The sequence below is a fragment of the Ischnura elegans genome, chromosome 7, assembly GCF_921293095.1.
Source record: "Ischnura elegans chromosome 7, ioIscEleg1.1, whole genome shotgun sequence".
NCBI lineage: Eukaryota > Metazoa > Arthropoda > Insecta > Odonata > Coenagrionidae > Ischnura > Ischnura elegans.
The window spans coordinates 18,581,398-18,604,056 of record NC_060252.1 but is presented as its reverse complement, the minus strand read 5'-3'; the positions used below and the strand labels follow the sequence as shown (position 1 = coordinate 18,604,056).

Genomic DNA, 22,659 nt, shown 5'->3' with positions numbered 1-22,659 from the left:
GAGAAGTGTATATATTTCCACGTTTTATCTACAGGGACGAGATCAAGCGTCCTAATTGATTAGTGAGATATGTTAGGCTGTATTAGAGAAGTTGGATTCAGCTGGGATCAATTATAAGTTTTGGAAAAAAATTAGTAGCTTTGTTACCAGGCTTTCATTTCAACATTATCCAACGCATTCAATGGTTTTTTTCCTTTGAAAATTCTCTGAAAAAATTATTTTATGTCGACTGATAATGAACATATTGTGAACATTAATTCATAAAAATTTTTGTGCGGACAGATTTAGGTGGGTATTTACTAATTATTGAAAACCTGATTTCATTTCGTTTGCAACTTGGAAAATAACGTTTGTTAAACATTTATTAAGTCTGTTTTGTTCTATGTTGGATGTTTAAAAGCTGCTGTCATGATTCTAGAATGAGACCCAGTTAGTAGCTGTAGAGGCTTTTGGATTTCAAGTATAAGGATATTCCTTAAACTATGATTATTTCCATAACATTTATATCAGGTTGTTAAACTGGTTAACTACTCTTTTTAAATTAAAAATGTTACTAACTTTAAATTTTTATTGAGCGTTTGGCTGGTAAAATATTCCATTAACTCCATAGAAGAGTATTTTGAAAGTAATTGGAATGTAAAACGTGTAAGAATGTATAATTATTATTATTTTTATCTGTATGTTTACTTGAATTAATATGCATTTTATGGCAACTGTTATGATATACACCATCTATTAAGGTCAATCAAAATTATTATTATGGTTGGTCAAATATATTGTGTGGCATTACGAAGTCTATAGCTTTTGATTCACAATATAAAGGTAAATTGAATTTTTTTTAAATTGGGCGTTGCCATCTTCTTTCTTAATGCTTTTGTTTAGCCTGTTAGATTGGGATCGTGAATTGTGCATATAAGGGGCAATAAATGACGTTGTTGCATTATTGAATGCATTTCATTTCACAGTAATCTTTTCATTTTATTTACATGATCAAAAGATTCCAATCCTATTTCTTCATCGTAATTATTTTTTTCGTGATTTCTCATTTTTGCGTCACTAATTCCTCGTCTTCATGATTGCCTGCGATTTGAATGCAGTCTTGAGTTCAGGTGTTTCTTCATCAGCATCGTTATGTTGTTATACACAAGTTCCTTCACATCGATGGCCCACAAGAAGTCCAGATGGTTGAAATCGTGGTCGCTGACTTCGAGTTTTTCGACCACGTTCGGAAGTTTATTGGACAGGTCCATGACATCCTAAAAATTAAGGTAATCCGGAGATTTACTCATAATTACTGCGATGATATGATTGAATATTCGAAACATATTATGAAACTTGTAAAAATCAACCGAACTCAGTATCGAAAAATGGCTTTGTACTAGGTAAATGGATTTAGGAAAATGTGTTTACATCTACTTCTTAAAAATACAGCTACATAATATTAAATGCTTAATGTAATAGTATCTGTAGATATTTTTTTCAAAACATTATTGAGTAGTTTAGATGAAAGATACGAACTTAATAATTATTTAGGAAGGGGTTGAAAATGTGTAGAAATAATTTCAATTTGACTTTAAATTATGGTAGTCAAAAATGTAATTCCATTCATTGTCGGGACGAATATCTCGCCGCGCCGAGAGTCTCGTCCCGACAATGCCGAGAAATGTAAGTCTTATCTCGTCCGCCGGGACGAGACTCTCGCACAGCAATTGAGGCTTCTCTCAATAGAGGCGGAATTCGACCGGTCCAGCGAAAGTGATCTGAAGCCTGAATCAAAATCATTTTTTTCCATCCCTCAGAAAGATAGCTCCGGTGATAGGTTTTCAGGAACCAAAAAAGTGATCGCTCGCCCAATCATTCTCTGAATCACACGGTAATTCCCACCGTCCCTTTTTCCATCACTCATTCCGTCACTTCTGCATTTAAAACTGTCATTTATTTAAATGGCAAGCGTGGCTTTGCAAACACTAATAGCGGCCGAGCCTTCTGATTGGCTGAAGATCGATTCCGGCGAAGATGTCAGGGACGGAAGAACAGACGCGCCGAGAAAAGGACATTTAATGTTTACAGAAAAACAATAAATCTGTCACTCGAGCGATCGCTTTTCGCGACTGGAAAAGTGATCGCTCGAGTGATCATTTTTCTGAATCACGCGGACCCTCCTGCCGTCGACTTTCGCATCACTCAAGATATCACGGCTCGTTATTAAAGGACCCGCATAACGATGATAAAGATCGTGTTTGTTTATCTATGTCGTTCCTTAGATTGCCAAACGTTGCGCTGCAATCGCTCCATACCTGACGAGTGATGAATAAAGTGATGGGAATCCTGATCGTGAAAAAGCAATTGCAGGCGACGATCATTGGCGAGTTATCACTTTAGTGATCGTTGTAGTGATGACTCATAAATGACGGATAAAATGATTGGACGCATTATTTTAGTGACAGGTATCCGAAATTTAGCTAATGTGCATGCAATTTTGAACATGTAGAATGTAAAACTCCATATTTTAAATAAGTAAAGGCAAATGTGAAGGTAGGCAGAGGAGCAGCAGGTTTTGGGGGATTAACCCTCCCCCCCTGGAGCTCAGAGAAATTTTTAAGTTTAATCTCTTTTACTTGCTTGGATCAGCATTACTTAAAGTATAGTGTTATGATTTTTCAAATATTCCTCAGAAAGCCGTAAAACTCATTAACCATTTTGAACCATTATTCTTAAAAAAACTTCTGTAGGAGGGCCCCCTCAACTCCTGCTTGCCCCGTCGGGTACGCTATACCCCCACACCCGTAAGTAATACTTACCCTAAAACCCCCCTTATCCTTAATTCCTAGCTGTGCCCCTGGACATAGGTATACATTCTAAAAACTTATCATCTTTATATCCCAAAAGCATAAAGACGACAAGTTTTTAGAAAGTAATGCGACAAAGTATTACTTGAAGTATTTAAAAGTTTTTACATGTATTCCTTAAAGGAACAAAATAGTTTTGTAATGGATACTAAAAGACCATGGAAAAAAATATGCTTTTAATATTTAAGATATAGCAAAGTAATATTAGGTACTGGGTGTATTATTATGTTTAGTAGATATGAAATAAACTATTCTTACTTCAACGTTAGCAAGCCAGTCATTTTCTGCGTAGTGCAAGTAAATTGGCGCCGTTACCAGGCTGAGATTGTAGTCAGGAGGCACTTCCTGTCCATATATCCTCAGATTTTCTACCTTACCGTAGTCAAAGCGACTGAATCTCCCTGTTGGAAAAAACAATCTTGATAGAACAATCATTATATTTACACCACTTAGTATGAAGTGAATAGCCTCTGTGATTTTTTTTTCTTTAAATCACTCGCATGCCAGTGAAAAAAACCATAGTCAAAGTTAGATTATCCCTGGTATACAAGTTGTGGTTAATAAATACGGCCATACACAAGTAAGCCTGAAAGCATATGGGACACATGAATTTTTGAGGCGAAGATACCATCGTTTTTTTTTCTTGTGATTCTATAAAGTTTTTTTTGTTATCATGTTGTGCATATTGACTCACAAGGGTCTCTTTTGAAGGATCCCTGAGACATCACGCTTACGTTTTTCAAGTTCAATTATTATATTTATTCCACCTACTGTGGCACAGTGTACAGTGATGTGCAGGTGTACAGTGATGGAAGATTGATTCAAATAAAAACATGTAGCATGCAATGATGTGAACTCCTATATCAAATTCGTATGAGATCATTCCTTTTTAAAATTGTACCGATATTGTTAAATAAGCTATGAGATGTAGGTGTTGTAACCGCAAAGGAATTTTTTCTCTGCAGCCCTGAAAATGGAATTCATTAAGTTCCGACACGTTGGCAAGAAATCATTTTTTTAATCGCCCAGATTGACATAGTACACGTGATATTTGCAATAGGTATATAAATCAAGATGTTAAAAAGGGAGGATATTGTACTTTAAAACGAATTATGCATAACAAATACGAGAGCGGTCTTTTTTCAACCTCCGATCGCTCAGCAAAAACACCATACAAGCGACAGGCGGGTACTGCGCAGGCAGGGCAACCGCGTGTCCTCCGCACCACTCGCTCCACCAGCCAGAAAACTCGCCGAATGGCTTCAAATTTGACATGTCTTGACCTAAATGGGAATTTTTTTTTAATTCACTGTAGCTAGAATGTGGAAAAGTGGGAAACATTACGTCCATTGCCATTCAAAACAAAACGAGAGACATGCTGACTTCTGGAAGTGTTCTGATCCATGTCAACGCCCGTCATCTCAGCCCTGATGCAGCCCAACTGGTCCTTGAGCAATTTCAATTAGACATTTCGATCACCCGCCGCCCGTCCAAAGCACACCTAGTGCCATGTCAATTCCATCTTTACGCTGAAATAAAGAAGTGGCTAGCAGGGAAGCGTTTTCAAACGGGCGGTGAGCTTCAGGACAAAGGCAAAATTCGTAGCAAGTCATTGGCGGCAACAACCTATGAAGAAGGTATTGAAAATTATGTCCACAGGCACGACGAATTCCTCAATTGCCAAGCCGAAAATGTCGAAAAGATACAAGTGTGCTCAATATCTAGCAATGAACTAATTTTTAATCAATCATTTCGTCTTCTTTTCATGACCCATCGGAGGTCGAAAAAAAAATGACTATCGTATTTGATGTCAAAAACTCAATTACTGATAACTGTACCTGAATTGACTTCTTGGGCGTAGTGAATAATAGTCTTCGTCGATGTCCCAGCGGGAACATGCCCAATGATGACTGGAATCATAGTCTATGGAGAAAATTATGGGAAAATAAAATGTGTGAAAGTGATTTAGAATAGCGCGTAGTTTAAGGTTATATTTATAAGACCGTAACTACAATATATGCCGCTTTTCAAGTTTACTTCAATATTTTTTTAATGGCAAACTTCATCCTTGGTGTTTATACCTCATATACTTGAATATCTGAAATTTCTTCAAATTATCCTGCATGTAACCAATGTTTCGTTTTGATTGAACTGGTTAGTATCAAAAAATCACTTTTTCATACTGGAAGTGAATATTTTCATGGCTTTCTACATCTACTCCATGACTGCAAAAAACAATACCTAATTATGGATTACACTTTTGGATATTATTTGGTTCTTGCATTCATGTCTTATATTGACCCCTTACAGCACTAATTTACTCATATGCGTATTAAATTCACGCGCTTTTATAAATTAGCAATAGATATATAAATTTGGATAAGAAATGCTCAAAATTATGAGCATTGTCCAAGACATTAGTGACTTGCTATAGATATCCATTAAATATATGGTGCTATTTGAGTATTTCCGTGGACCTGAGGTTTCAAAACTTTGGTGGGATAGGTCTGATTGAGAGAGACTGTGGTTTTCGTTACTCACGTCATTTAGTTGCTTCGAGTCGTATCCGCAGAGCAGGAAGAGGATGTTGCTGCAAAGTGATTGGGTGATAGCCTCATCTTTGCACAGCGTTGCACCAATCGAATCCAGCAAGTCAGAATTGGGCAGGAACTCGTTTATGCCGAGTTTGTCCGCAATCCACTGAAAAATGTCGCAGTTTTCGTTCAAAAATTATTTATTTCCAACATCAAATATTGCTATTGAAAAAAATAATGCAAAACCAGTTATCCAAAAGAAAATCTCTTGCAATTCCTTTCTAATTTGTGTATAGTTAATTTGGCATGCTGCTAGTTTAAATATTTAAAAGATATTACAATTATGCATTAACTGGGAAGAGATGTGGATATCATCGTAGTGAAAAGAAGATAAAATTTAGCAGCTTTGGTGTTCATTAGAGATCCTTCTGTTGAATTTATTGCAAAAAAAACATACATTATGTGAACTTCGTTATCACATATTCTCGTCATGAAACTTAGGTGATGGAAGGCGTATTATTTGAATTGTTCGAAATAAACCTTATATCTGAATTTATAATTTTTTTCAAATTTTCAGTTCTTTCTTTTATCTTCCTTTTATTAATATACAAGAATTGCCATGAGAATGCCATTTCTCATGGCAATTCTTGTATATTTCACCGCCGTTCACGCGGCAGGTTTAGAAATATTACACATACACATTCCTTTTATTAATGTTTAATATTGTCTGTTGTATTTTAATTTCATTCATTCTTATGTACAGATTCGGTTTAGTTCCCAATTATTTTCTGAAATTAATGATATCTAGGCATTTCATATGACATGAAGTTTGAAATATTATTTCTGAGAATTTATCCAGTTCGAAAACATTCATCCGGTCCGTTGAGGTTCGATTAATTTGATTTCATCAGTGGTGCTTGCTCAGAGATTACTTTATCCAAGACGTGTACTTGCACGTTTATTTTTTTAAAGCTTAAAAGGCATGGAGATTGTATGTATTAGTTCAGATACTTTTGATGCTGATTAATATAGATGTAAATATACCCACCTCAAGTTGGTTGACGAACTTCGCGAGGTAGCTGATGGGCGTTTGTAGTCTGCCCATGAAACCCACCGGAGCCAATGAGAATTGTGCTATTATCTTCGAGTTGTATTCTGGTCTCATTGCTCCCATGACGTAAAACATGGTGGTTCCCATTGAGTGACCCACGTAGAACAACTGCTCGTGTCCCGTCTGATTCAATATGTGGTCAATCTGAGCTGGGAGGTCGTATCTGCCCATTTGGTCCCATCTGTTATATCAGGGAGGAAATATATCCCAGAGTCATTATTATCTGTTAAAAAATTGAACGAGTGATGCCCTCAATGTTCTTTATAATTTAGTCAAATAAGATATTATAGTATTTCCACTGAATTTATTTTATAATAAACTAAGTGCACTGGAAAATGTTGTTGTGTCAACGAAACGCGTCATGAGAAAGAAAAATCAGTGGAAGTATAGCTAAAGGCATGTCTTATTTAAGTAATATTAATAACTTGCCCCACAAGGAGCAGCATATCATAAAAGATGTTCATATTTGTTATACTTTCGCAATAAAATATTCGTTTAAAGTTACATTTTCACATTGAAAATTCTAGGCCACATGTATAAGAACCGTGGTAACGTTATCAAGTACATTTACATCTGAGAAAATTCTGAAATGATTGATATCAGAGTTTGAGGCAAATTTTGACTTGGTTCTCTTTACACTCGATGACAATAGGTATTTCGAGATGATGGCATAAGTTTTCAATTTCTATCGCAGTCGAAGTTTTCAGGGAACAATTATTCGCGAATTATGAACGGTCGAACGGGAGTGGTACATCATATTGAAGCACGTTCGCAACAACTTACATTAATACCACCCTGAATTACGAAGTGTGTACAGAAAACATGCGAATTTTCATTTTTGAAAAAAAATTATTATTAATTTATCTAAGTAATGTTGTCGCCTTCAATGTAGTCCATATTGTATACTGTCATGCACTTGCACCAACACTTCCACCGAGGGGCGCAGCTAGGATTTAAGTCTAAGGGGGGTGGTAGATACAACTAATACGGGGGTGTTGGTGGTGTGGAATACCCAATAGGGTAACAGGGAGGTGCATGGGCCCTCCCCCATAAATGTTTTTAAGATAAATGGTTCGAAATGGTGTGTGAAGTGGTGAGGGATATTTCATCAATCTTTACAGTACTCCTTAAGTAATAATAATCCAATAAAGTGAAATGGATTAAACTTTTAAAAAATTCTGAGCTCTGGGGGGGGTTATCCCCTAAAACCCCCTCCTCCAATCCTTCAAACACTTATCAAACTCGATCTTTGGGATAGCCATTAGCTATTTCAGTGATTTGCATTTCATGTCGTCTATGTTTGTAAAATGACAGACAATTAAGGTTCTCTTTATTTTTGGAAATGGAAATAAGTCACACGGAGTCATGTCTGGCGAATATGGAGGCTGAGGCATCGTTACAAATTTTGTTTTTGGTCCAAATTCCACGGACAAGCAATGTTAACCGAAAATCGCCAAGGTTATAAGAACACGTCTAACCTGAGCGGCTGTCTCAGTCTAATTGTAAGTAAACAGTAATGCAGCTCAAAATGTTATCATAACGTAGGAGTATATATACCGGCATAATAAAAACTTTGGCAATCGGACTCTTCAAACTCAAGCGAAATTTAAAAATTTAGTTCCCGTAATTTTCTGAACACGTCCCCGTATTTTTAAATATTCCACCAAATCACAGCGAAGTCGTTTTTGGTCTCATTTATTCTAATTTTGAAAATAATAAAAATATTATCATCTTCCGAAAGTCAATGTTAAGCACCTTTCGGCCCTATAGGTGACTCATGTTGCAGCTGACGTAGAGAAACTAGGAGCTTTTAAGACGGTAGGCTGATAAAGGTCAGTTGGCGAGGCGGGGGTTGGGATGAAACATGTCTCTATTGTTCCCGTGTAACTTGCTATTTTTCCTCAAAGCAAATGTTTTATGGTCTTCGTAACATGAACCCTGCGCGAGCCTTGATCTGGGGTGTCAGAGGCTTGCTGTGAGGTCACAGAGAGGAGGGAAACTCTAGAGGGGTGGGCTCAGGCGTAGGTACCGAGAGACAAGGCCTACGCAAGCGAGCAGAGAACGTCGGTGACGTCAGGACGAGTGGGGTTACAAATGTTGTTAGGGAGTTGTTGATGGAAGGATAGTGGCATTGTCGGAGAGGTAAACAGAAGTCGCTTCAATGAGTGAGACGTGAAAATAAAACTATAATTTGAAGATAATAAAGAGGTTGTTAGCAGTGGTTCGTTCTGCGGTAGCAGTGGATGTTACTGAAGTTCTACTTAAGTGTAAAAAGAGGTGCAATTAGCCTAACTACCGCAGTGTTTCTGATTACCGAGGAAATTACAAGACGGGGCCAAAGGTGTCTGTTTTCAATTTCCCGAGCGATCCAGAAGTTCGAGAAAAATGCATTCGCGCCATTATGAGAGAAGAATTTGAGCCAACAAAGAACAAAAAGGTACGTATTATAGAGTTGTTGATGAAAGTGTGTTCAAAAGAATTTTCTGTTTTGTTTAAGTTGACTACTAATTATCTCGATGAAATTGCCGAGTTTAAATTTTAAGGACATGAATCGATGGATACTTTTAAAGTCTCCTGAGTGATAAGACATTTATTAAACGCTCCTGCATTAGTTATTGAAAGTATTTTCGTAACGGAAAAGTTATTTCTTGTTAAATAGGTAATTCGGCAAATTTAATTTAGTCATGAATCCCATTCGGTGGATCGAAGGATATCATTTTATTCAGATTGCTTTAAGCAAATACTGAAAGGTTGTTAATACGGTAATAAGTAAAGGTAGCACAGTCATGGTGAAATTACTCCAGTGCATAAAAGATCTCTGTTTTATGTCACTTTTTGATGTGAATGAAATATTTTCATGATTTAATTTAAATATTTACTCTTATCATTTTTTTGTTAAACTGCCTGACATCGTTATTGTAGACGTCCCAGAACATGGAATTTCTCAGAGGTCGATGGTGTTTTTTGTACGGCTCTGTACAATTAATCTTGCAGGTTATAAATAAAGAGATGAGGAGTTGAATAGCAACATTCACATACTACTCACAAAAAAGTAGAATTTCTTTTAATTTTATTAACAGCAGTCCAAGATTTCCTATGCTTGGAAGTGCGTAAATTATTTTAATTTTATTGTTTAGTGGAGTCTAAGAGCGTCAATTTAGTCTTGCTAGCCAATTATTCAAACAATTACTAACTTAATTAATCGTGAATAAAAGGAGCACGTCCGTGGTAGCATTTTAAAAAATATAAAATAATCCAATTGGTTAGAGTAGCATTTATTAACCGCTCTTTTTTATTGGAAGGCTTATTGTATTGATCGCAGCGAGAGAAAAGTCAGTTGCTTTCTAGTTAAAAAGTTGGGCAATTCGTCAAATTGTATTTATTCATGACTCCTATTTGGTAAATCAATTCTTATGAATTCCTGTAAGTCATAATTCTCAATTATTCATTGTTAAACAAATATTGTTATCGGTGATTGTTTTTCGGGTTCATTCCGCGTTTACTCCTATTTTGCAGACGACAGTTTCGGGCGCGTTCCAGCTCCCGTCTTCGGGTCCAAATGATTGGACATAATCATTGATTATAATTTAGACCCGAAGACGGGAGCTGGAACGCGCCCGAAACTGTCGTCCGCAAAATATGAGTCAACGCGGAATGAACCCGAAAAACGCAATCTCCAATTAACTCACCGCGGAAGCCCCCGTAATAAATATTTTTGGCATTGGTGTCCCTACACACGCCTTAGTTTTCTCTAGGTTAAAAATGAAAGACATGAGGGAATAGAAACACAGTAGACTAGAGAATTAAAAATGCTGTAAAATAAATTAATAGTCATCCAAAATATCATGTAATGGGAAGTGAGGGATTACATTTTTATATGAGCGTAAAGATGTAAAGTATATAATTTGATTGACAGGTCCATGGTATCCAGATAATCAATATCGGAGAGGAGCTCGTCAAGTAAGTGAGCTGTCTAAAACTATCGGAGTGATTTACCGAGAATTTTGGTTAAAGCCTTTGCCAGCTACTTCATTCCATTTACATTTTAAAACATATTCATTAATTTCTCGTGGAATAATTTATCATATACTTGGAGGATCTAATGTGTTGTTGCTTTTCAAAGAATTCCCCGCGGCAAGAATGTGTTATTGAATAAGAAGTTCAAGTATTGAGTTTGCTTACGTCCGGTGGTTTAGTTTGCAATCGTAAATAAATAGGACGCAGAGAGCTCAATAAGGTAAATCTGAAATATTTATGGTAAAGATTTTTAAGCAGCATAATAAATGCGAAGGAATTCGAATATCTAATTAGAATGAATCATGGTCAGTCCAGTTGCGATCGTTCAAGCGAACGACGAGTGGCAAGAATCTAACCCTTCTTGTCGTGACGTCACGGACGGTTGCTCAGGCCTTGTCTCTCGGTGGCTACGGCTCAGGACTGACGGGCGGGGGATAGCGGATTTAGAGAAATGTGGGACTTACAATTAGTTACTATTCTACGGCGCTGAGCTTCTCGCGATGGTAATTCCATCTCTTGGCGAAGAATCACACTATGTGCCCGTCGTGTTTAGCCAGTCGGATGGGATGTTAAGCCTGCAGATATCGGGTGTCTGTTGGTGTCTGTCCACCCTTCCGTCTCTAGTTCTCCCTCGTGGCTTAAATGACCTAAGCTTTGATCGCCTCCTCTCATTACCATACTATCCTTTTCTCGATCATGGTTCTCATTGTTCCCTCATGATATGCGATAAACACATAAAATCAACTCTTAAATATACAAGAATTGCCATGAGAAAAAATTCCCCTGGACCGGGAATCGAACCACGGACCTTTGGCTTTCCGGGCCACTGCGCAGACCACTACGCTATCCAGGTTCTTTAATTCTCATGGCAATTATACCGAGGCTCATGGTACTAGGTGTTACTCTTAAATATTTCTCTCCTCTCTCATCAAGTCTATATATAGGATCCCGCGCAGAAACATCTAATCCGTGAACACCTAATCCGAGCTATGAAAGCCATTTTACACGGGGTACGCAATTTCTCAGGTTATAAATGCATTAATTAAACGAAATTAGAGCAGGGGCCATTTTGCCATGCATTCTCGCATGCGTTCTAGCAATGCACCGCTTTACACGACGCAATTTCGACTAGGCCTTCGTATACTCATCAGGTTTTGCAATTATTTCTTTAATTGGCGAGGTATAGGGTAGAGTTTTCAGGGAATGGATTTGGGAAATGACGAGGTGAGGGGGAATGTCTGTTGAAGGTTTAGGCAAGGCAATGGAAGTGAGGGAAGTGATTCATGATGACGTCAATGGGCTCAGGGTGGGTGGTAGGATGATACGCAGGAGAGGCGAGTGGAATGGGAACATACGATCGTTACACAATTTTCAAATCGATGGGAAACTTCACAGTTTGGAACTGTTAAAAAAAATCAAATTTCTGTCCCTTGTTATATATCTATATGTAAAAATTTTGGATCAAAATTGCAACAGTGACGCTTAACATTCAATTGTTTTGCAACAATTCGGATGTTATATTTAGTCACTGCCCTATTGGAATTATATTAACTCATATATATCACTCTCGATTATTTCAGACGGCAATTCCAGTCATGCTCATCCACACGCCAGCTGGGACAGCAACCGAAGTCGTCATTCACCACGAACAGGACAGCAAGTCTGGTAAGTTGAAATCCCTGAAGGTCAGCTTATAGAAATATTTCGCTGCCAATATACGTAAGGATTGACGAAAAAAATATGTTAACATCTCAAGCGTTAATTCAGCGAACGTCATCAATCATTCTTCTACAGAACTATTGCAGCAAACTGCCGCACATAAGTTACCCATTGAAATTTAGTTGAGCTTTTTCATAAGCGCTTCGATTTCTTTTCCAGAATTTCTTTCTCAATTCCACATTCATAAGTAAGAGTCATTTTTAATTCCGGAGTGTTGCATTACACATTTCACAGTTGGATCTAACAAAAGACATTCGCAAAGCGAACGTAAGTCTCGAAGGATATTTTTCTTCATTGATTGGAGAAGCGAGGTCTGGGGCTGGTCTCTTCGCATGTTGTGTAGGGTGTTGCTTATTCTTTATTTTTTCTCGGATATTTTTATTTTTTATCTCTTAAAATATGATATAGCTTGCAGAATGGATATCCTAAAAGTTTCAGTCCCATTTAGAGGTCGCTCAAAATGCATAAATGCAATAACATTCAATTTTCCTGATTTTAGGAAATAACATCTTTTTCAGGGCGCACAATAGGGTTGTTCACCATATTTTTTTTATTTAAGAAATCGAAAGATGGTGCTTCAGAAGGAGCAGTGACAATACTATTATGCTATTTTCTTCATTGTACATGTTTAGAGAAGGCTTTAAACAGTGACAAATTTTACGTTACGCCAAAAAGCCCTACTTCCATCTTGAATTGATGTGTGACGTCACAAGCCTGTAGATGCCCTACTGCAGTGTTATTTAAGTGGCTCAGCAGGGTTATTCCACCTTTTTTTAAAGATCTCCAGCGTCTTCCGCCAGATCAGTGTTTAAAGAAAATACAATTTTATCCTTTAATAAGAGCAATAATAAGCAAAATTACCCTTACTTGTACATATTTATTGCTCATCATATCATAAATAGCACTACAACGTACACATTTCACGAGCTGTCTTTTTGATACTTATAATCAGTATATTCCGAATCAACTGATTCAATGAAAAACTTGACTCACAATAAATATAAAACACTAATAAAACATGATAATCGGTTTTCCAATCACTCTGCACACACTAAAAGAATTTGCACTCCTTGAAGTTCGAAAGGATTCTCCACACCTCACTTCCCACTCATCACTAACGACTTAGAATCAGTTTACGTTATTTCACATTGACATTTCGAGGACAATGAAATGAATAGGCTGAAACAAATTGCTAAACCGGTTATTGTAACATCAAAAAACTTCGAATTTCACTATTACTCTTACCCGTGCACTTACCGTAACCAAAATATGACCAAAACAAAAAAAACAACAGCGCAACGAAATTCGTGAAATGTAAACACTGTTGAATGCTCAAAATGAATAGGTAATAAAATCAAACGGAACTTAGAAGCGAACAAACGATTGAAAATTAATATGCGTTCGATGTATCCCTAAAGTACAACTAGCTCAAATATGAAACATATCCCCTTGGCAATAGTTAGATACCTTAGATCGAAATGTATAGGGTTGATTGAACTAGCATGGAAGAAATAAATAATTTCGTCGAAGGTGTTACATTCACAACTCACTTCACTCTTTACTTCATCGTCTATATGCAATCATTCACTTAGGGGTACATTACGGGCACAAATTGTGTTCACTTGCACTAGAGGCACAATGAAAGTTCACTGCACGAAGTTTCCAAGCAAATGCAGCTATACAAAACTTTCAATTCCTGTCAACGCTACATACGTTGCCTGCCTAACTTGAAGAATGGATTTCATGTCGCCTTGATCCATCCCGAAGTTTCATGCACAACATAGGACATTTCAAAATAAGGAATAACCTTGGCAAATGTCCAGTCGGCATGCAGAGTGCTCAGCTTGGCATCGAGCGATCGAGGGTACAGGCCAGCCGTACAGGCTTGTTTCGTCATCACCTCTATTTCAAGATGGCCGACCGTTTTTGGCGGCGTTTAAAATTGTTCGAATTTTGATTGCTAATAATTCCATCATTACTTTTTCAACGCATCTGTCATTCATCCCAATCAAAATCAAATTACATCAGAAGTGATATACATTCGTTTTTTTAGACCGTTCTGATAGGCTTGAACAACCCTATTATGTAGCAATTAGGTCCAAAATTCGCTCCATTTTTGCGTCCGCTCAACAGTTTTCCAAGAATACAATACTTCCCCGCGAGCTACAGCCCTGTGTCACACCCCTATCGGCGAGCTGGTCCCTGGCAAGCCGCATTCAGGGTAGTCGGTTAGGTCCTGCGCCCCTCGGGCCTCGAGCAGCGCCATTTGACACTGTGTCTAATCGCGCTGCTCTTTCATGGCTGTCCAAAGACACGATTTTTTTAAAAATGATGACTCCTTATACCGATTGCAACGACTGATTACTGTGAGCATCCATTCATGCGTGCTTATGAGCCTTTCCTCGAACAACTTGTGAGTTACATGTGAAGAAAAGAGCTGGAATCGTTTTGGCTTGATATTATACCTACGTCTTCGTGGTGGTCTCCCAAAGAAGAAAAAGGGTTCTAATGCTAAGTATTAAACTGCTTATTTAAAAACCTTGAATTTTACTTTTTCTAGTTCGTTTCATAACAGGTTTTCGTTCCGAGATATTCAGAAGAATATTTTCACGTTTACTACGTTTTTTTACGTACTGGCTTATCCTCCCGCATCTTGCTTTATCTTAAGGAAAACATGGATTTTATCTCAAATTGACAAGGCCAAAAATAGACGCAAGTGTTTATCTCTACTGAGTTGAGTTGAATCGCTTAGGTTTAATCGCTCTATTGTGGATCATCATATAGGTTCGCTGATTTGATACATTTCAGTGAGATTTTTGATTGGCATCAATTTTGGTGCGACAATATGAAATATCATACCCTAAAACATTTTGGATTAAGCAAAGGTAACGAGGATATTGAATAAGAGGCTCAGTAATGGATCATTACGATTCCGCCTACTCTTTCCTTAAACTCGTTTGGAGACTTATATCCTAAGTGGATTTTGAAACACAGGTTTGCAATTACCATCAGACTTCGTAAATATTGAGTCCACAGATATACTTGTTCTGATACATTAACGGAAGTATGTATCTTTTAAAAACCTGTGGGATATGCTATTTCCATTGGGAAAGAAAAAAAATACACTGAAGATTTTGATCAATGGAGGTATTCTATCACTAATTTATTTCACTAAAAGGATAAGAGAATGGTTATGCGCTTGATTCCTTTCCAGAAATGTTTATAATTGGCATTGGCATTTGTGTGTCAAATACGCAAATCGTTCTGTAAGTTTGATTGCATGGGTTATTTTTTTGATGACACGGTATCCTCGGCAATTATTTTTGGAGGCTGATTCGTTTTATTTCTTCTTTCTTTCATTTCTATCATTTACCTGCAATCAAACGATTCTACGAACCACTTTCAAACCCCTTTGACGTTTTCTGAATGCACGCCCATCTAGATATTTTTATTTTTTATTTTAGGGAGCTATTCCATGTAAATTTATGTGATTAAGTACTGTTTGATGTTCTAATTTTGTTAATTCTGCTGACATTACAATGCGATGATAACTTACGTGAACTGCCAGAAAGTGGATTCCTCAGGAGATAGCCAGGCGTGCGCCCTTGAATAGAGGTTCCCTCTGATGTTTCCCATCCAAACGTCGTATCCCTCGTCGGCAAGGATGTAGGCTGCGTTGCAAAAATAAATGAAATGGTTTGTTGAAAGGTAGTCTTTAATGCAAAGACTTTTGAAAGAATTGAAAAATTTATATTGTTCTTCGACCTTAGATACGAGTCACGAGTCCTTTTGAAGATCGATTTTTGTTTCAAATTCGGGCGCTTTTTAATCGGTTTTCAAAAATGTGGGCAGTGCTGTGATGAGATCAATCAGTGTTATCAATTTACACGGCGGATTAAATTTATGTCAAGAAATTTTATCCATGGACATTGGACAGCTGATGCCAGTATGAACCAAAATTACCCATGATATTTAGGTCGAAAAAGCACCATTTTTAAACTACAGAGACTTTGAGCCAAGCGCTCCCATTGACCGCGAGTTTCCCCTGTTTCCAGATGACTCATGACTGCGAATGATTTGCCTGACGTAGATTGCGGTGCATCCTAGGCATCCGGCAACAGGGCAAACTCGCGGCCAATCGGAGCGCTTGGCTCAAAGTTTCTGTTTAAAAATGGTGCGTTTTCGACCGAAACAGCATTAGTAATGTTGATTCCTACTGGCATATGCTATCCAGGGTTCAAATTTCTTGACACAATTTTTCCCCTCTCTGTATTCTCAACATTTACTATGTACTATTTCAATTCGAGAGCAGTATCATTGAAAGTCAATTAATTTTATTGATCCCATTGGCCTTGAATATAAAGTTTGATCAAAATAATGCAAGCGTCGCGTACTTCTCTGGGAAATTCGGATCACTGGGCCTCTTAGCGAGGCGAGTGGAGATATTTTTTAACACATGCGCTGTGCGTGGCGACCCATCTTGAGACCTAAAGGAAAACCCTTGATTTTTTAATTAGTGGTTCTGAGTTGTTCAAATATTCATCTTAAATCAGATACCTGGAGAAACTTTACTTCGTTGTATGAGCGTTCATAAATGTCGACATAATTTAAAAACCCTTGGAGGCTGTAACTTCAAGATGTTTTTTTTTCCTTAGGGAATTTTATCGCCAAGGATAATTCTTTTCCGTTCGATATCATGAATTTGCATTAATTGCATATACTTTCTCAGCATGAACTTCGTATTATAAATTTTGTTTCTATTTTCCCATCAATCGGATCCTTGGCTCACATCCGATTGGTTGAAATTTATTTTAACCCTTCACTGCTTGTTGTATCTTCTATGATAACCTACACATTACACCCTTCTATGATACACTACACCCATTGCCGATTATTTTCTGAAGGGCACAATTCTTCCTCTTTAACGCATGGTCAGTGCTGTAGTTGGGAAAAAAATTTAGGCGGTACTCAGCAAAAATTGCCAGCAGCTGAACATGCGTTATATATCCGGCCGCGATTGGAATGTCAAACTCCAACTCTCATATTAGTTCCAAGTTTTGCCACGAGATAACTCTGAACAAGCAAATAATCAAGTCCGATTTTTCTTTCTGAAATTCATTGAACAATTTACCGTAGGGCTCCTTTTTACAGATTTAAAAAAGTAGTTTAACCGGCACGCTTATAACGAGTTCGGATTTTAGGGGGTACCCCGCACCGGCCAGTACCATCATTGAGCATCTACAGCACTGCGAGGCATTATATGTGGCATTATATATCAGATATGATACACCCCGTCGTTATTCTATGTGGTTCTCGAAGCAGTCAGCGAGTATCAACGGTGATCAGCTTCTAATTATGTTGAAGGAAGTCAGTTCCCCGCATGAGAAACGAATGAGAAGTGATGCCTATTTTTTTAATTTGTAAAGGTACGGGTGCCAATGAGAAATTTTCGATGAGTACGTGAAACAAAAGCATTTTGTGGAAAATTACTAAATCTGTGATACATACTCAATAAATGTAAAATTTGTCTAAATCATAACATATCATATGTGATATATATTAAAATCTATCCTTGAAAATAAAAAATATTCAGAAAAATTTATTAAAATGTAGGAATTGATGCGTTTCTGGTACATTTTATAAAGAAAAATTTTTTTGGCACATATTTAGAAATTCATGCAGTTAAGGGTTAAGAATTCGGTAGTTGGAAGTGAGAGAAAAGTTATGGCATTTAACTAATCGTCCTCATTACGTTATTATCATTATGTCCCTAGGAACTACTAACAAAGATCTCAGTTAGTGGTTCATTAAATTTCGTTAAAATTAATAATGTATGAATTTTTAATCACCCGGAGTGACGACCTACACTTGATATTTATAATGGATACATAAATCAAGAGGTCGAGGAGGAATGTACAGTATACTAACTATTATTTTAAAGTTACCGATGGGTTTATAGTAAAGATTAATGACTCGTGTATGGTGGCTCGAAAAAGTGTGGGAAACACTGCTCTATAAATGCGCGATGGATCGATAAAAAAGAAAAATATTGGTCTATTTATGTTTCCCTTGTTACAATCGACAATTAAAAAAAAAGAGTGGTGAACGACCCCATAGTCGGGGTTTGCTTACCGAGGCCTTTCCCTGGTCCCATGATGACCCAGTCGCTGGAGCTACATGAGAGACCGTGCTGTAGGTAGACTACGGAACGGTTGCCAGCTGGACTCAGGTCTTTCCCGTGTGGTATCCTGTGCATGGTCAGCAGGTAGCCATCCTCCGTTTCCACCACGTGTTTCTCCACGGGATAGCCATAGTACTCAATCAGCTCAGGCTGAGAAGAACAGAAAAAATGTGGCATGTTTTCTTAACATGTACTACTTCATTCATTCGAAAAACGCAGCGAGAGTAAAGGCCGTTTTACACGATACACGGAATTGCGCAGGTTAGAGCTGCATTAATTTCTAAAATGGCGTGGAATTGCGCGAATGCATGAACGAAATTAGAACAGGGGCTATTTTGCCGTCTCGCATCCACGCATTCTTGCATGTGTTCCAGCAATTCACCGCTTTACACGACGCAATTTTGATTGCGCCTTCGCACGTACGTCAGATTGCGCAATTCCGTGTACCGTGTAAAACGGCCTTAAGAATGCATGAATTCACAGAAATGGAAAGATGGAAAATGAAATGAATAAAGGTATTTTGTGTGAAAAATCCACAGAGAAAAAAATCATTCGCCTTGACCGGGATTCGAACTCGATATCCGGTAAAGTGCTTTAGCCAGTTAAGCTACCTAGGAGGAATTCTCCCCAGTGGAAATTTGAGGACTATATCGTATAAGGTGGTTTTCTTCTCTGTGAATTTTTCGCACAATTTCTTCATTACGGGTGACTCCGAGAAGATATCACCGTGGCTAGTCCCGGTATACTTAAATGGAACAAAGGCAACGCTGATGTGGTAGATGGCAGAAGCCAGAAATTTTCGGGTAGCGTCACGGTAGAATATCTGAATGTTATGCGTTCAAAACCCATTAAGGGGCCCTATTCACTATTTCAACCTCTGGTATAGCTCGTGGTTGGTTCTCGGTATGACGTCATCATTTCGGAATGAGCTATCCACTTAGGTCTACCCGAACTTTCCGTCACGGAAACTTGTCGGAGAGCGGCGGGAATGGCGGAGGGTCTAGGAAAATGACTTTCCGTTTCTCGGAATCGGAAAGTGATGCCCCAGCTGATAAATTGTGGAATATTTTTACCGCGAAAGTGGTGCTGCAGGATCTGGAAAGACGAAACAAGTAATTTTCGATATTGGTACGGTATGTGCATTAAAATTCGTTAGAAATGGATGATTATGTGCCGAGTCAGGAATAAAAATAAAGTTATAGGCGATACCAGTTGAGTGCGTTAATGCCTTGAAAGGCATTGACGTTTTTCAACCGTGCAGAAAATTTAGCATAGTGGATAGCGTAAAAGCCCTTTCGAGAGACGGAATAGAAGAAGGAAACGGAAAGTTAGATTCCGAAATCTTGGAAGCGAGGTGACGTAGTTATTGGATAAGGCTCCAGGTTACGATTTCACACTCTGATTTCTGGCTTACATATTTTATTGGAGAATTAGCCAAAACAATTCATGCGCGATATATCTTGTGGCTGACGTTCCGCATTTTTCTGTAGGGATCTTTGAAAACATTTTTGTACCGTGAGTATGTTAATACCCTGTTACGAGGTGATTTTGTGTCCACCTATTGACTGTCCAGCATTACTTTGCAATGTATGTTCTGTTAGGAAAAGAAAACAATTCTACTTCGAATTTGGTTGGATACATTAACTGTATGAAGCAAAGTATGGATGGAGGGAGGAAGTGAGTTTAGAAGGGAGGAAAGGCGATATATACGCGAGTCCTTGATTATGGAGAGTATGGATAGAATAGGCGGCTAATGAAGTAGGGAGACTTAGCGAGTTTAACGAGTTAATAATCTAAAATTTAACAGGGAAAGGTTTTCGGGGCAGCCATGAGTCGATTTTAGGGTATTATGAAGTAATTTTAACTCCATTTTAGGTCTAAGATTTTATCGGCTAGATAAACAGAGATAAAATGGCATCAGAGGACAAATTGATTTACATTCTGATTCTTCTACTTCCTCGTAGTTATCCAATTAAATGAGAAATTAGATTTGCAATAAAAATAGAAAATGACATCTCATGACTCGTAACGCTCCATTGCTAATACGGAGCCCTTCAACCACGTTCAACCTTCTGTTTCCGATTCAATTTCGAAATAAACAATATGAAAACAAACTCTATCGTTATCAACCAATGAGATTTATCAAATCCATCATGTGATCTGCATTTTTATAATTCCAATCTTAGCCGTATCCGCTGAAGCCTATGCGAGCTCTTGCACTTGTTTCCTTTAAGGTTGGGACCAATATTTTGCCTTAGCAACGCGTCTACTGTTTGCATGATCGAAGAGTTCAATATTTTGCTTAACCAACGAACTCTGCTCATGTGATCGGAAGAGTTTATTTACAAAGATATTTAAGCGACGACTGTATCAAATTAATATTAGAAATTTTACACAATAATTATCACGTAATATGACATCTATATGTCTGTGGGTACTCACTGTATCCATATAAATGTCTGGCAGGTCCCTTTCAAAGCCATCGTATGCCTTTCTCTTGTTAACCTCGTTTGGTATCCTCGCAGAAACTAGCGCCACAGCGATGATGAAAATAAGTGACAGCAGCTTGACTTCGCCCATCTTCACTGAGGTAATGTTAGGAAATCACAGTAGAAGTATTTGCAAGTACGAAAAGAAGTGCTACTTGGATGATTCTGGGCTGTTGGTTCTTCGGTTGTGGTTTGTGTCCGCGTTCATCTGAACGGAAGGCTAAAATTCTTCTCGATGTTGTCCCATCGTCGATAATTCGGTGATTGTGTTAGGACCACCTAATCTAAAAAATGCGGGGATAAGTTTTATCAGATAGACCTAATTATCTCATTCTTAGCCCATATTCTGATACTCTATCTTTGGTTTTCACGCAAATAAAGGTATCTTGATTGTGTCAACTCACCGTGAATGGATCGTTAACTTCTCGTGAAAAATATGGTTTTCTTTCTTGCTCGGAAATTCATTGTACCTGTATGCGTCTCCAATGATTTAAATTGCCGTGAAATTCAAGACTCAGTTAAAAGAACGTTTTCAACATTTCAGCAGTTGCATTACAAGTGCAGTTGCATTATCATAACATCGCGGAGATTGTGTGATTTTCTTGGATTGATTGTCACGAGTTATTCCCAGAAGTCAGGAATAAGTAAGATTTTGGAAGAAAATAAACGGTAAAACAATTTAATAAATTTATATTTTGTTTGCTGATAATTGCCTAGTAGCGCTATTCTCAATAGAAGTGATTGTTATTGAAAAAATCACTTTTTTCTTGAGAAAATTATTATATCATTTCTTGTGAGAAAACTATTAATTATTATTAGCTGATTTCAAATAAAAAGCCTTCTTTAATTTCCATCAAATTTTAAATTAAATCGAAATAAAACCCTTGTCAATGCTTTGTTTACCATTTCTCCTTTAAATGGTTTACGTTATCGAAACCTTGATTATGAAGTAAGTATACATGATTTTCCACGTGAAAACAATTCCCTTGGACCGGGAATAAAACCACGGGCGTTTGAATTTTGGTGCCTCTGCGCTGGTATTAGATGTTGGTCCGTGGTTCGATCCCCAGTCCAGGGGAATTTTTTTCTCGTGGCGATTCATGTGTATCACCACCGTTCACGCGACATGGTTCGAAATATTACGCATACAAATATTAATTAGTATATTACGTAAGTAATAAACAATATGAGGAAGTATAGTTAATATTTTAAGATGGAATCGTTCCTAGTTCTTATATCCGATCAAGCAGTTCCTTTGAAACTGTCTTCTTCTTTTTGCGTAGACTTCTGTTTCAAATTGTATCTATTTCCTCCTTTGCTTCTGAGATTTGAGCTCTTTTAACTTTTACAGGGGAATACATTTGCTAGATCAGGCTGATTTGATGTGTAAAAGCGTATTTTGAAAGAAAGAAATAAGCAACGCTTTTATGAGGTGTCAGCACTCCTCAATCAAACTTAATTTCCACTTGACCTAAAATAACAGTTAGGATTGAATCAAGCTTGACACTAAACTTTTATCTAGCCTACCAATTTCAGCTTGTATATTATTCCGATGGATTTTTAACTGTCTGAAAATAGGGTTCTTTTACTGGAATTTGCATTGACATTTGAATTTGGCAACCTAATTCACACTGAGGGGAACTGGCCACATTTCTTTTGGCTGCAAGGTAGCCGCTGAGGCCTGGATACTCCTGCCGTGTTGGAAAGTTTGATTCAAATTTAAATCAATCTTGCTATGCGGTTTTGATCATGCTTGCCC

General features: G+C 37.7%; 1 protein-coding gene across 1 annotated transcript; it reads right to left on the bottom strand.

Moving 5' to 3' along the window:
* Window positions 1-1,042: 1,042 nt before the first annotated feature.
* On the bottom strand, window positions 1,043-21,185 carry LOC124162220 (lipase 3-like). Its single transcript, XM_046538680.1, has 8 exons — window positions 20,854-21,185; window positions 18,363-18,561; window positions 15,787-15,901; window positions 6,432-6,675; window positions 5,391-5,549; window positions 4,688-4,772; window positions 3,108-3,250; window positions 1,043-1,256 (listed from the first exon to the last, which is right to left on the bottom strand). The coding sequence occupies exons 1-8, from the start codon at window positions 20,989-20,991 to the stop codon at window positions 1,071-1,073; spliced, it is 1,269 nt and encodes a 422-aa protein (XP_046394636.1). The 5' UTR covers window positions 20,992-21,185; the 3' UTR covers window positions 1,043-1,070.
* Window positions 21,186-22,659: the final 1,474 nt, after the last annotated feature.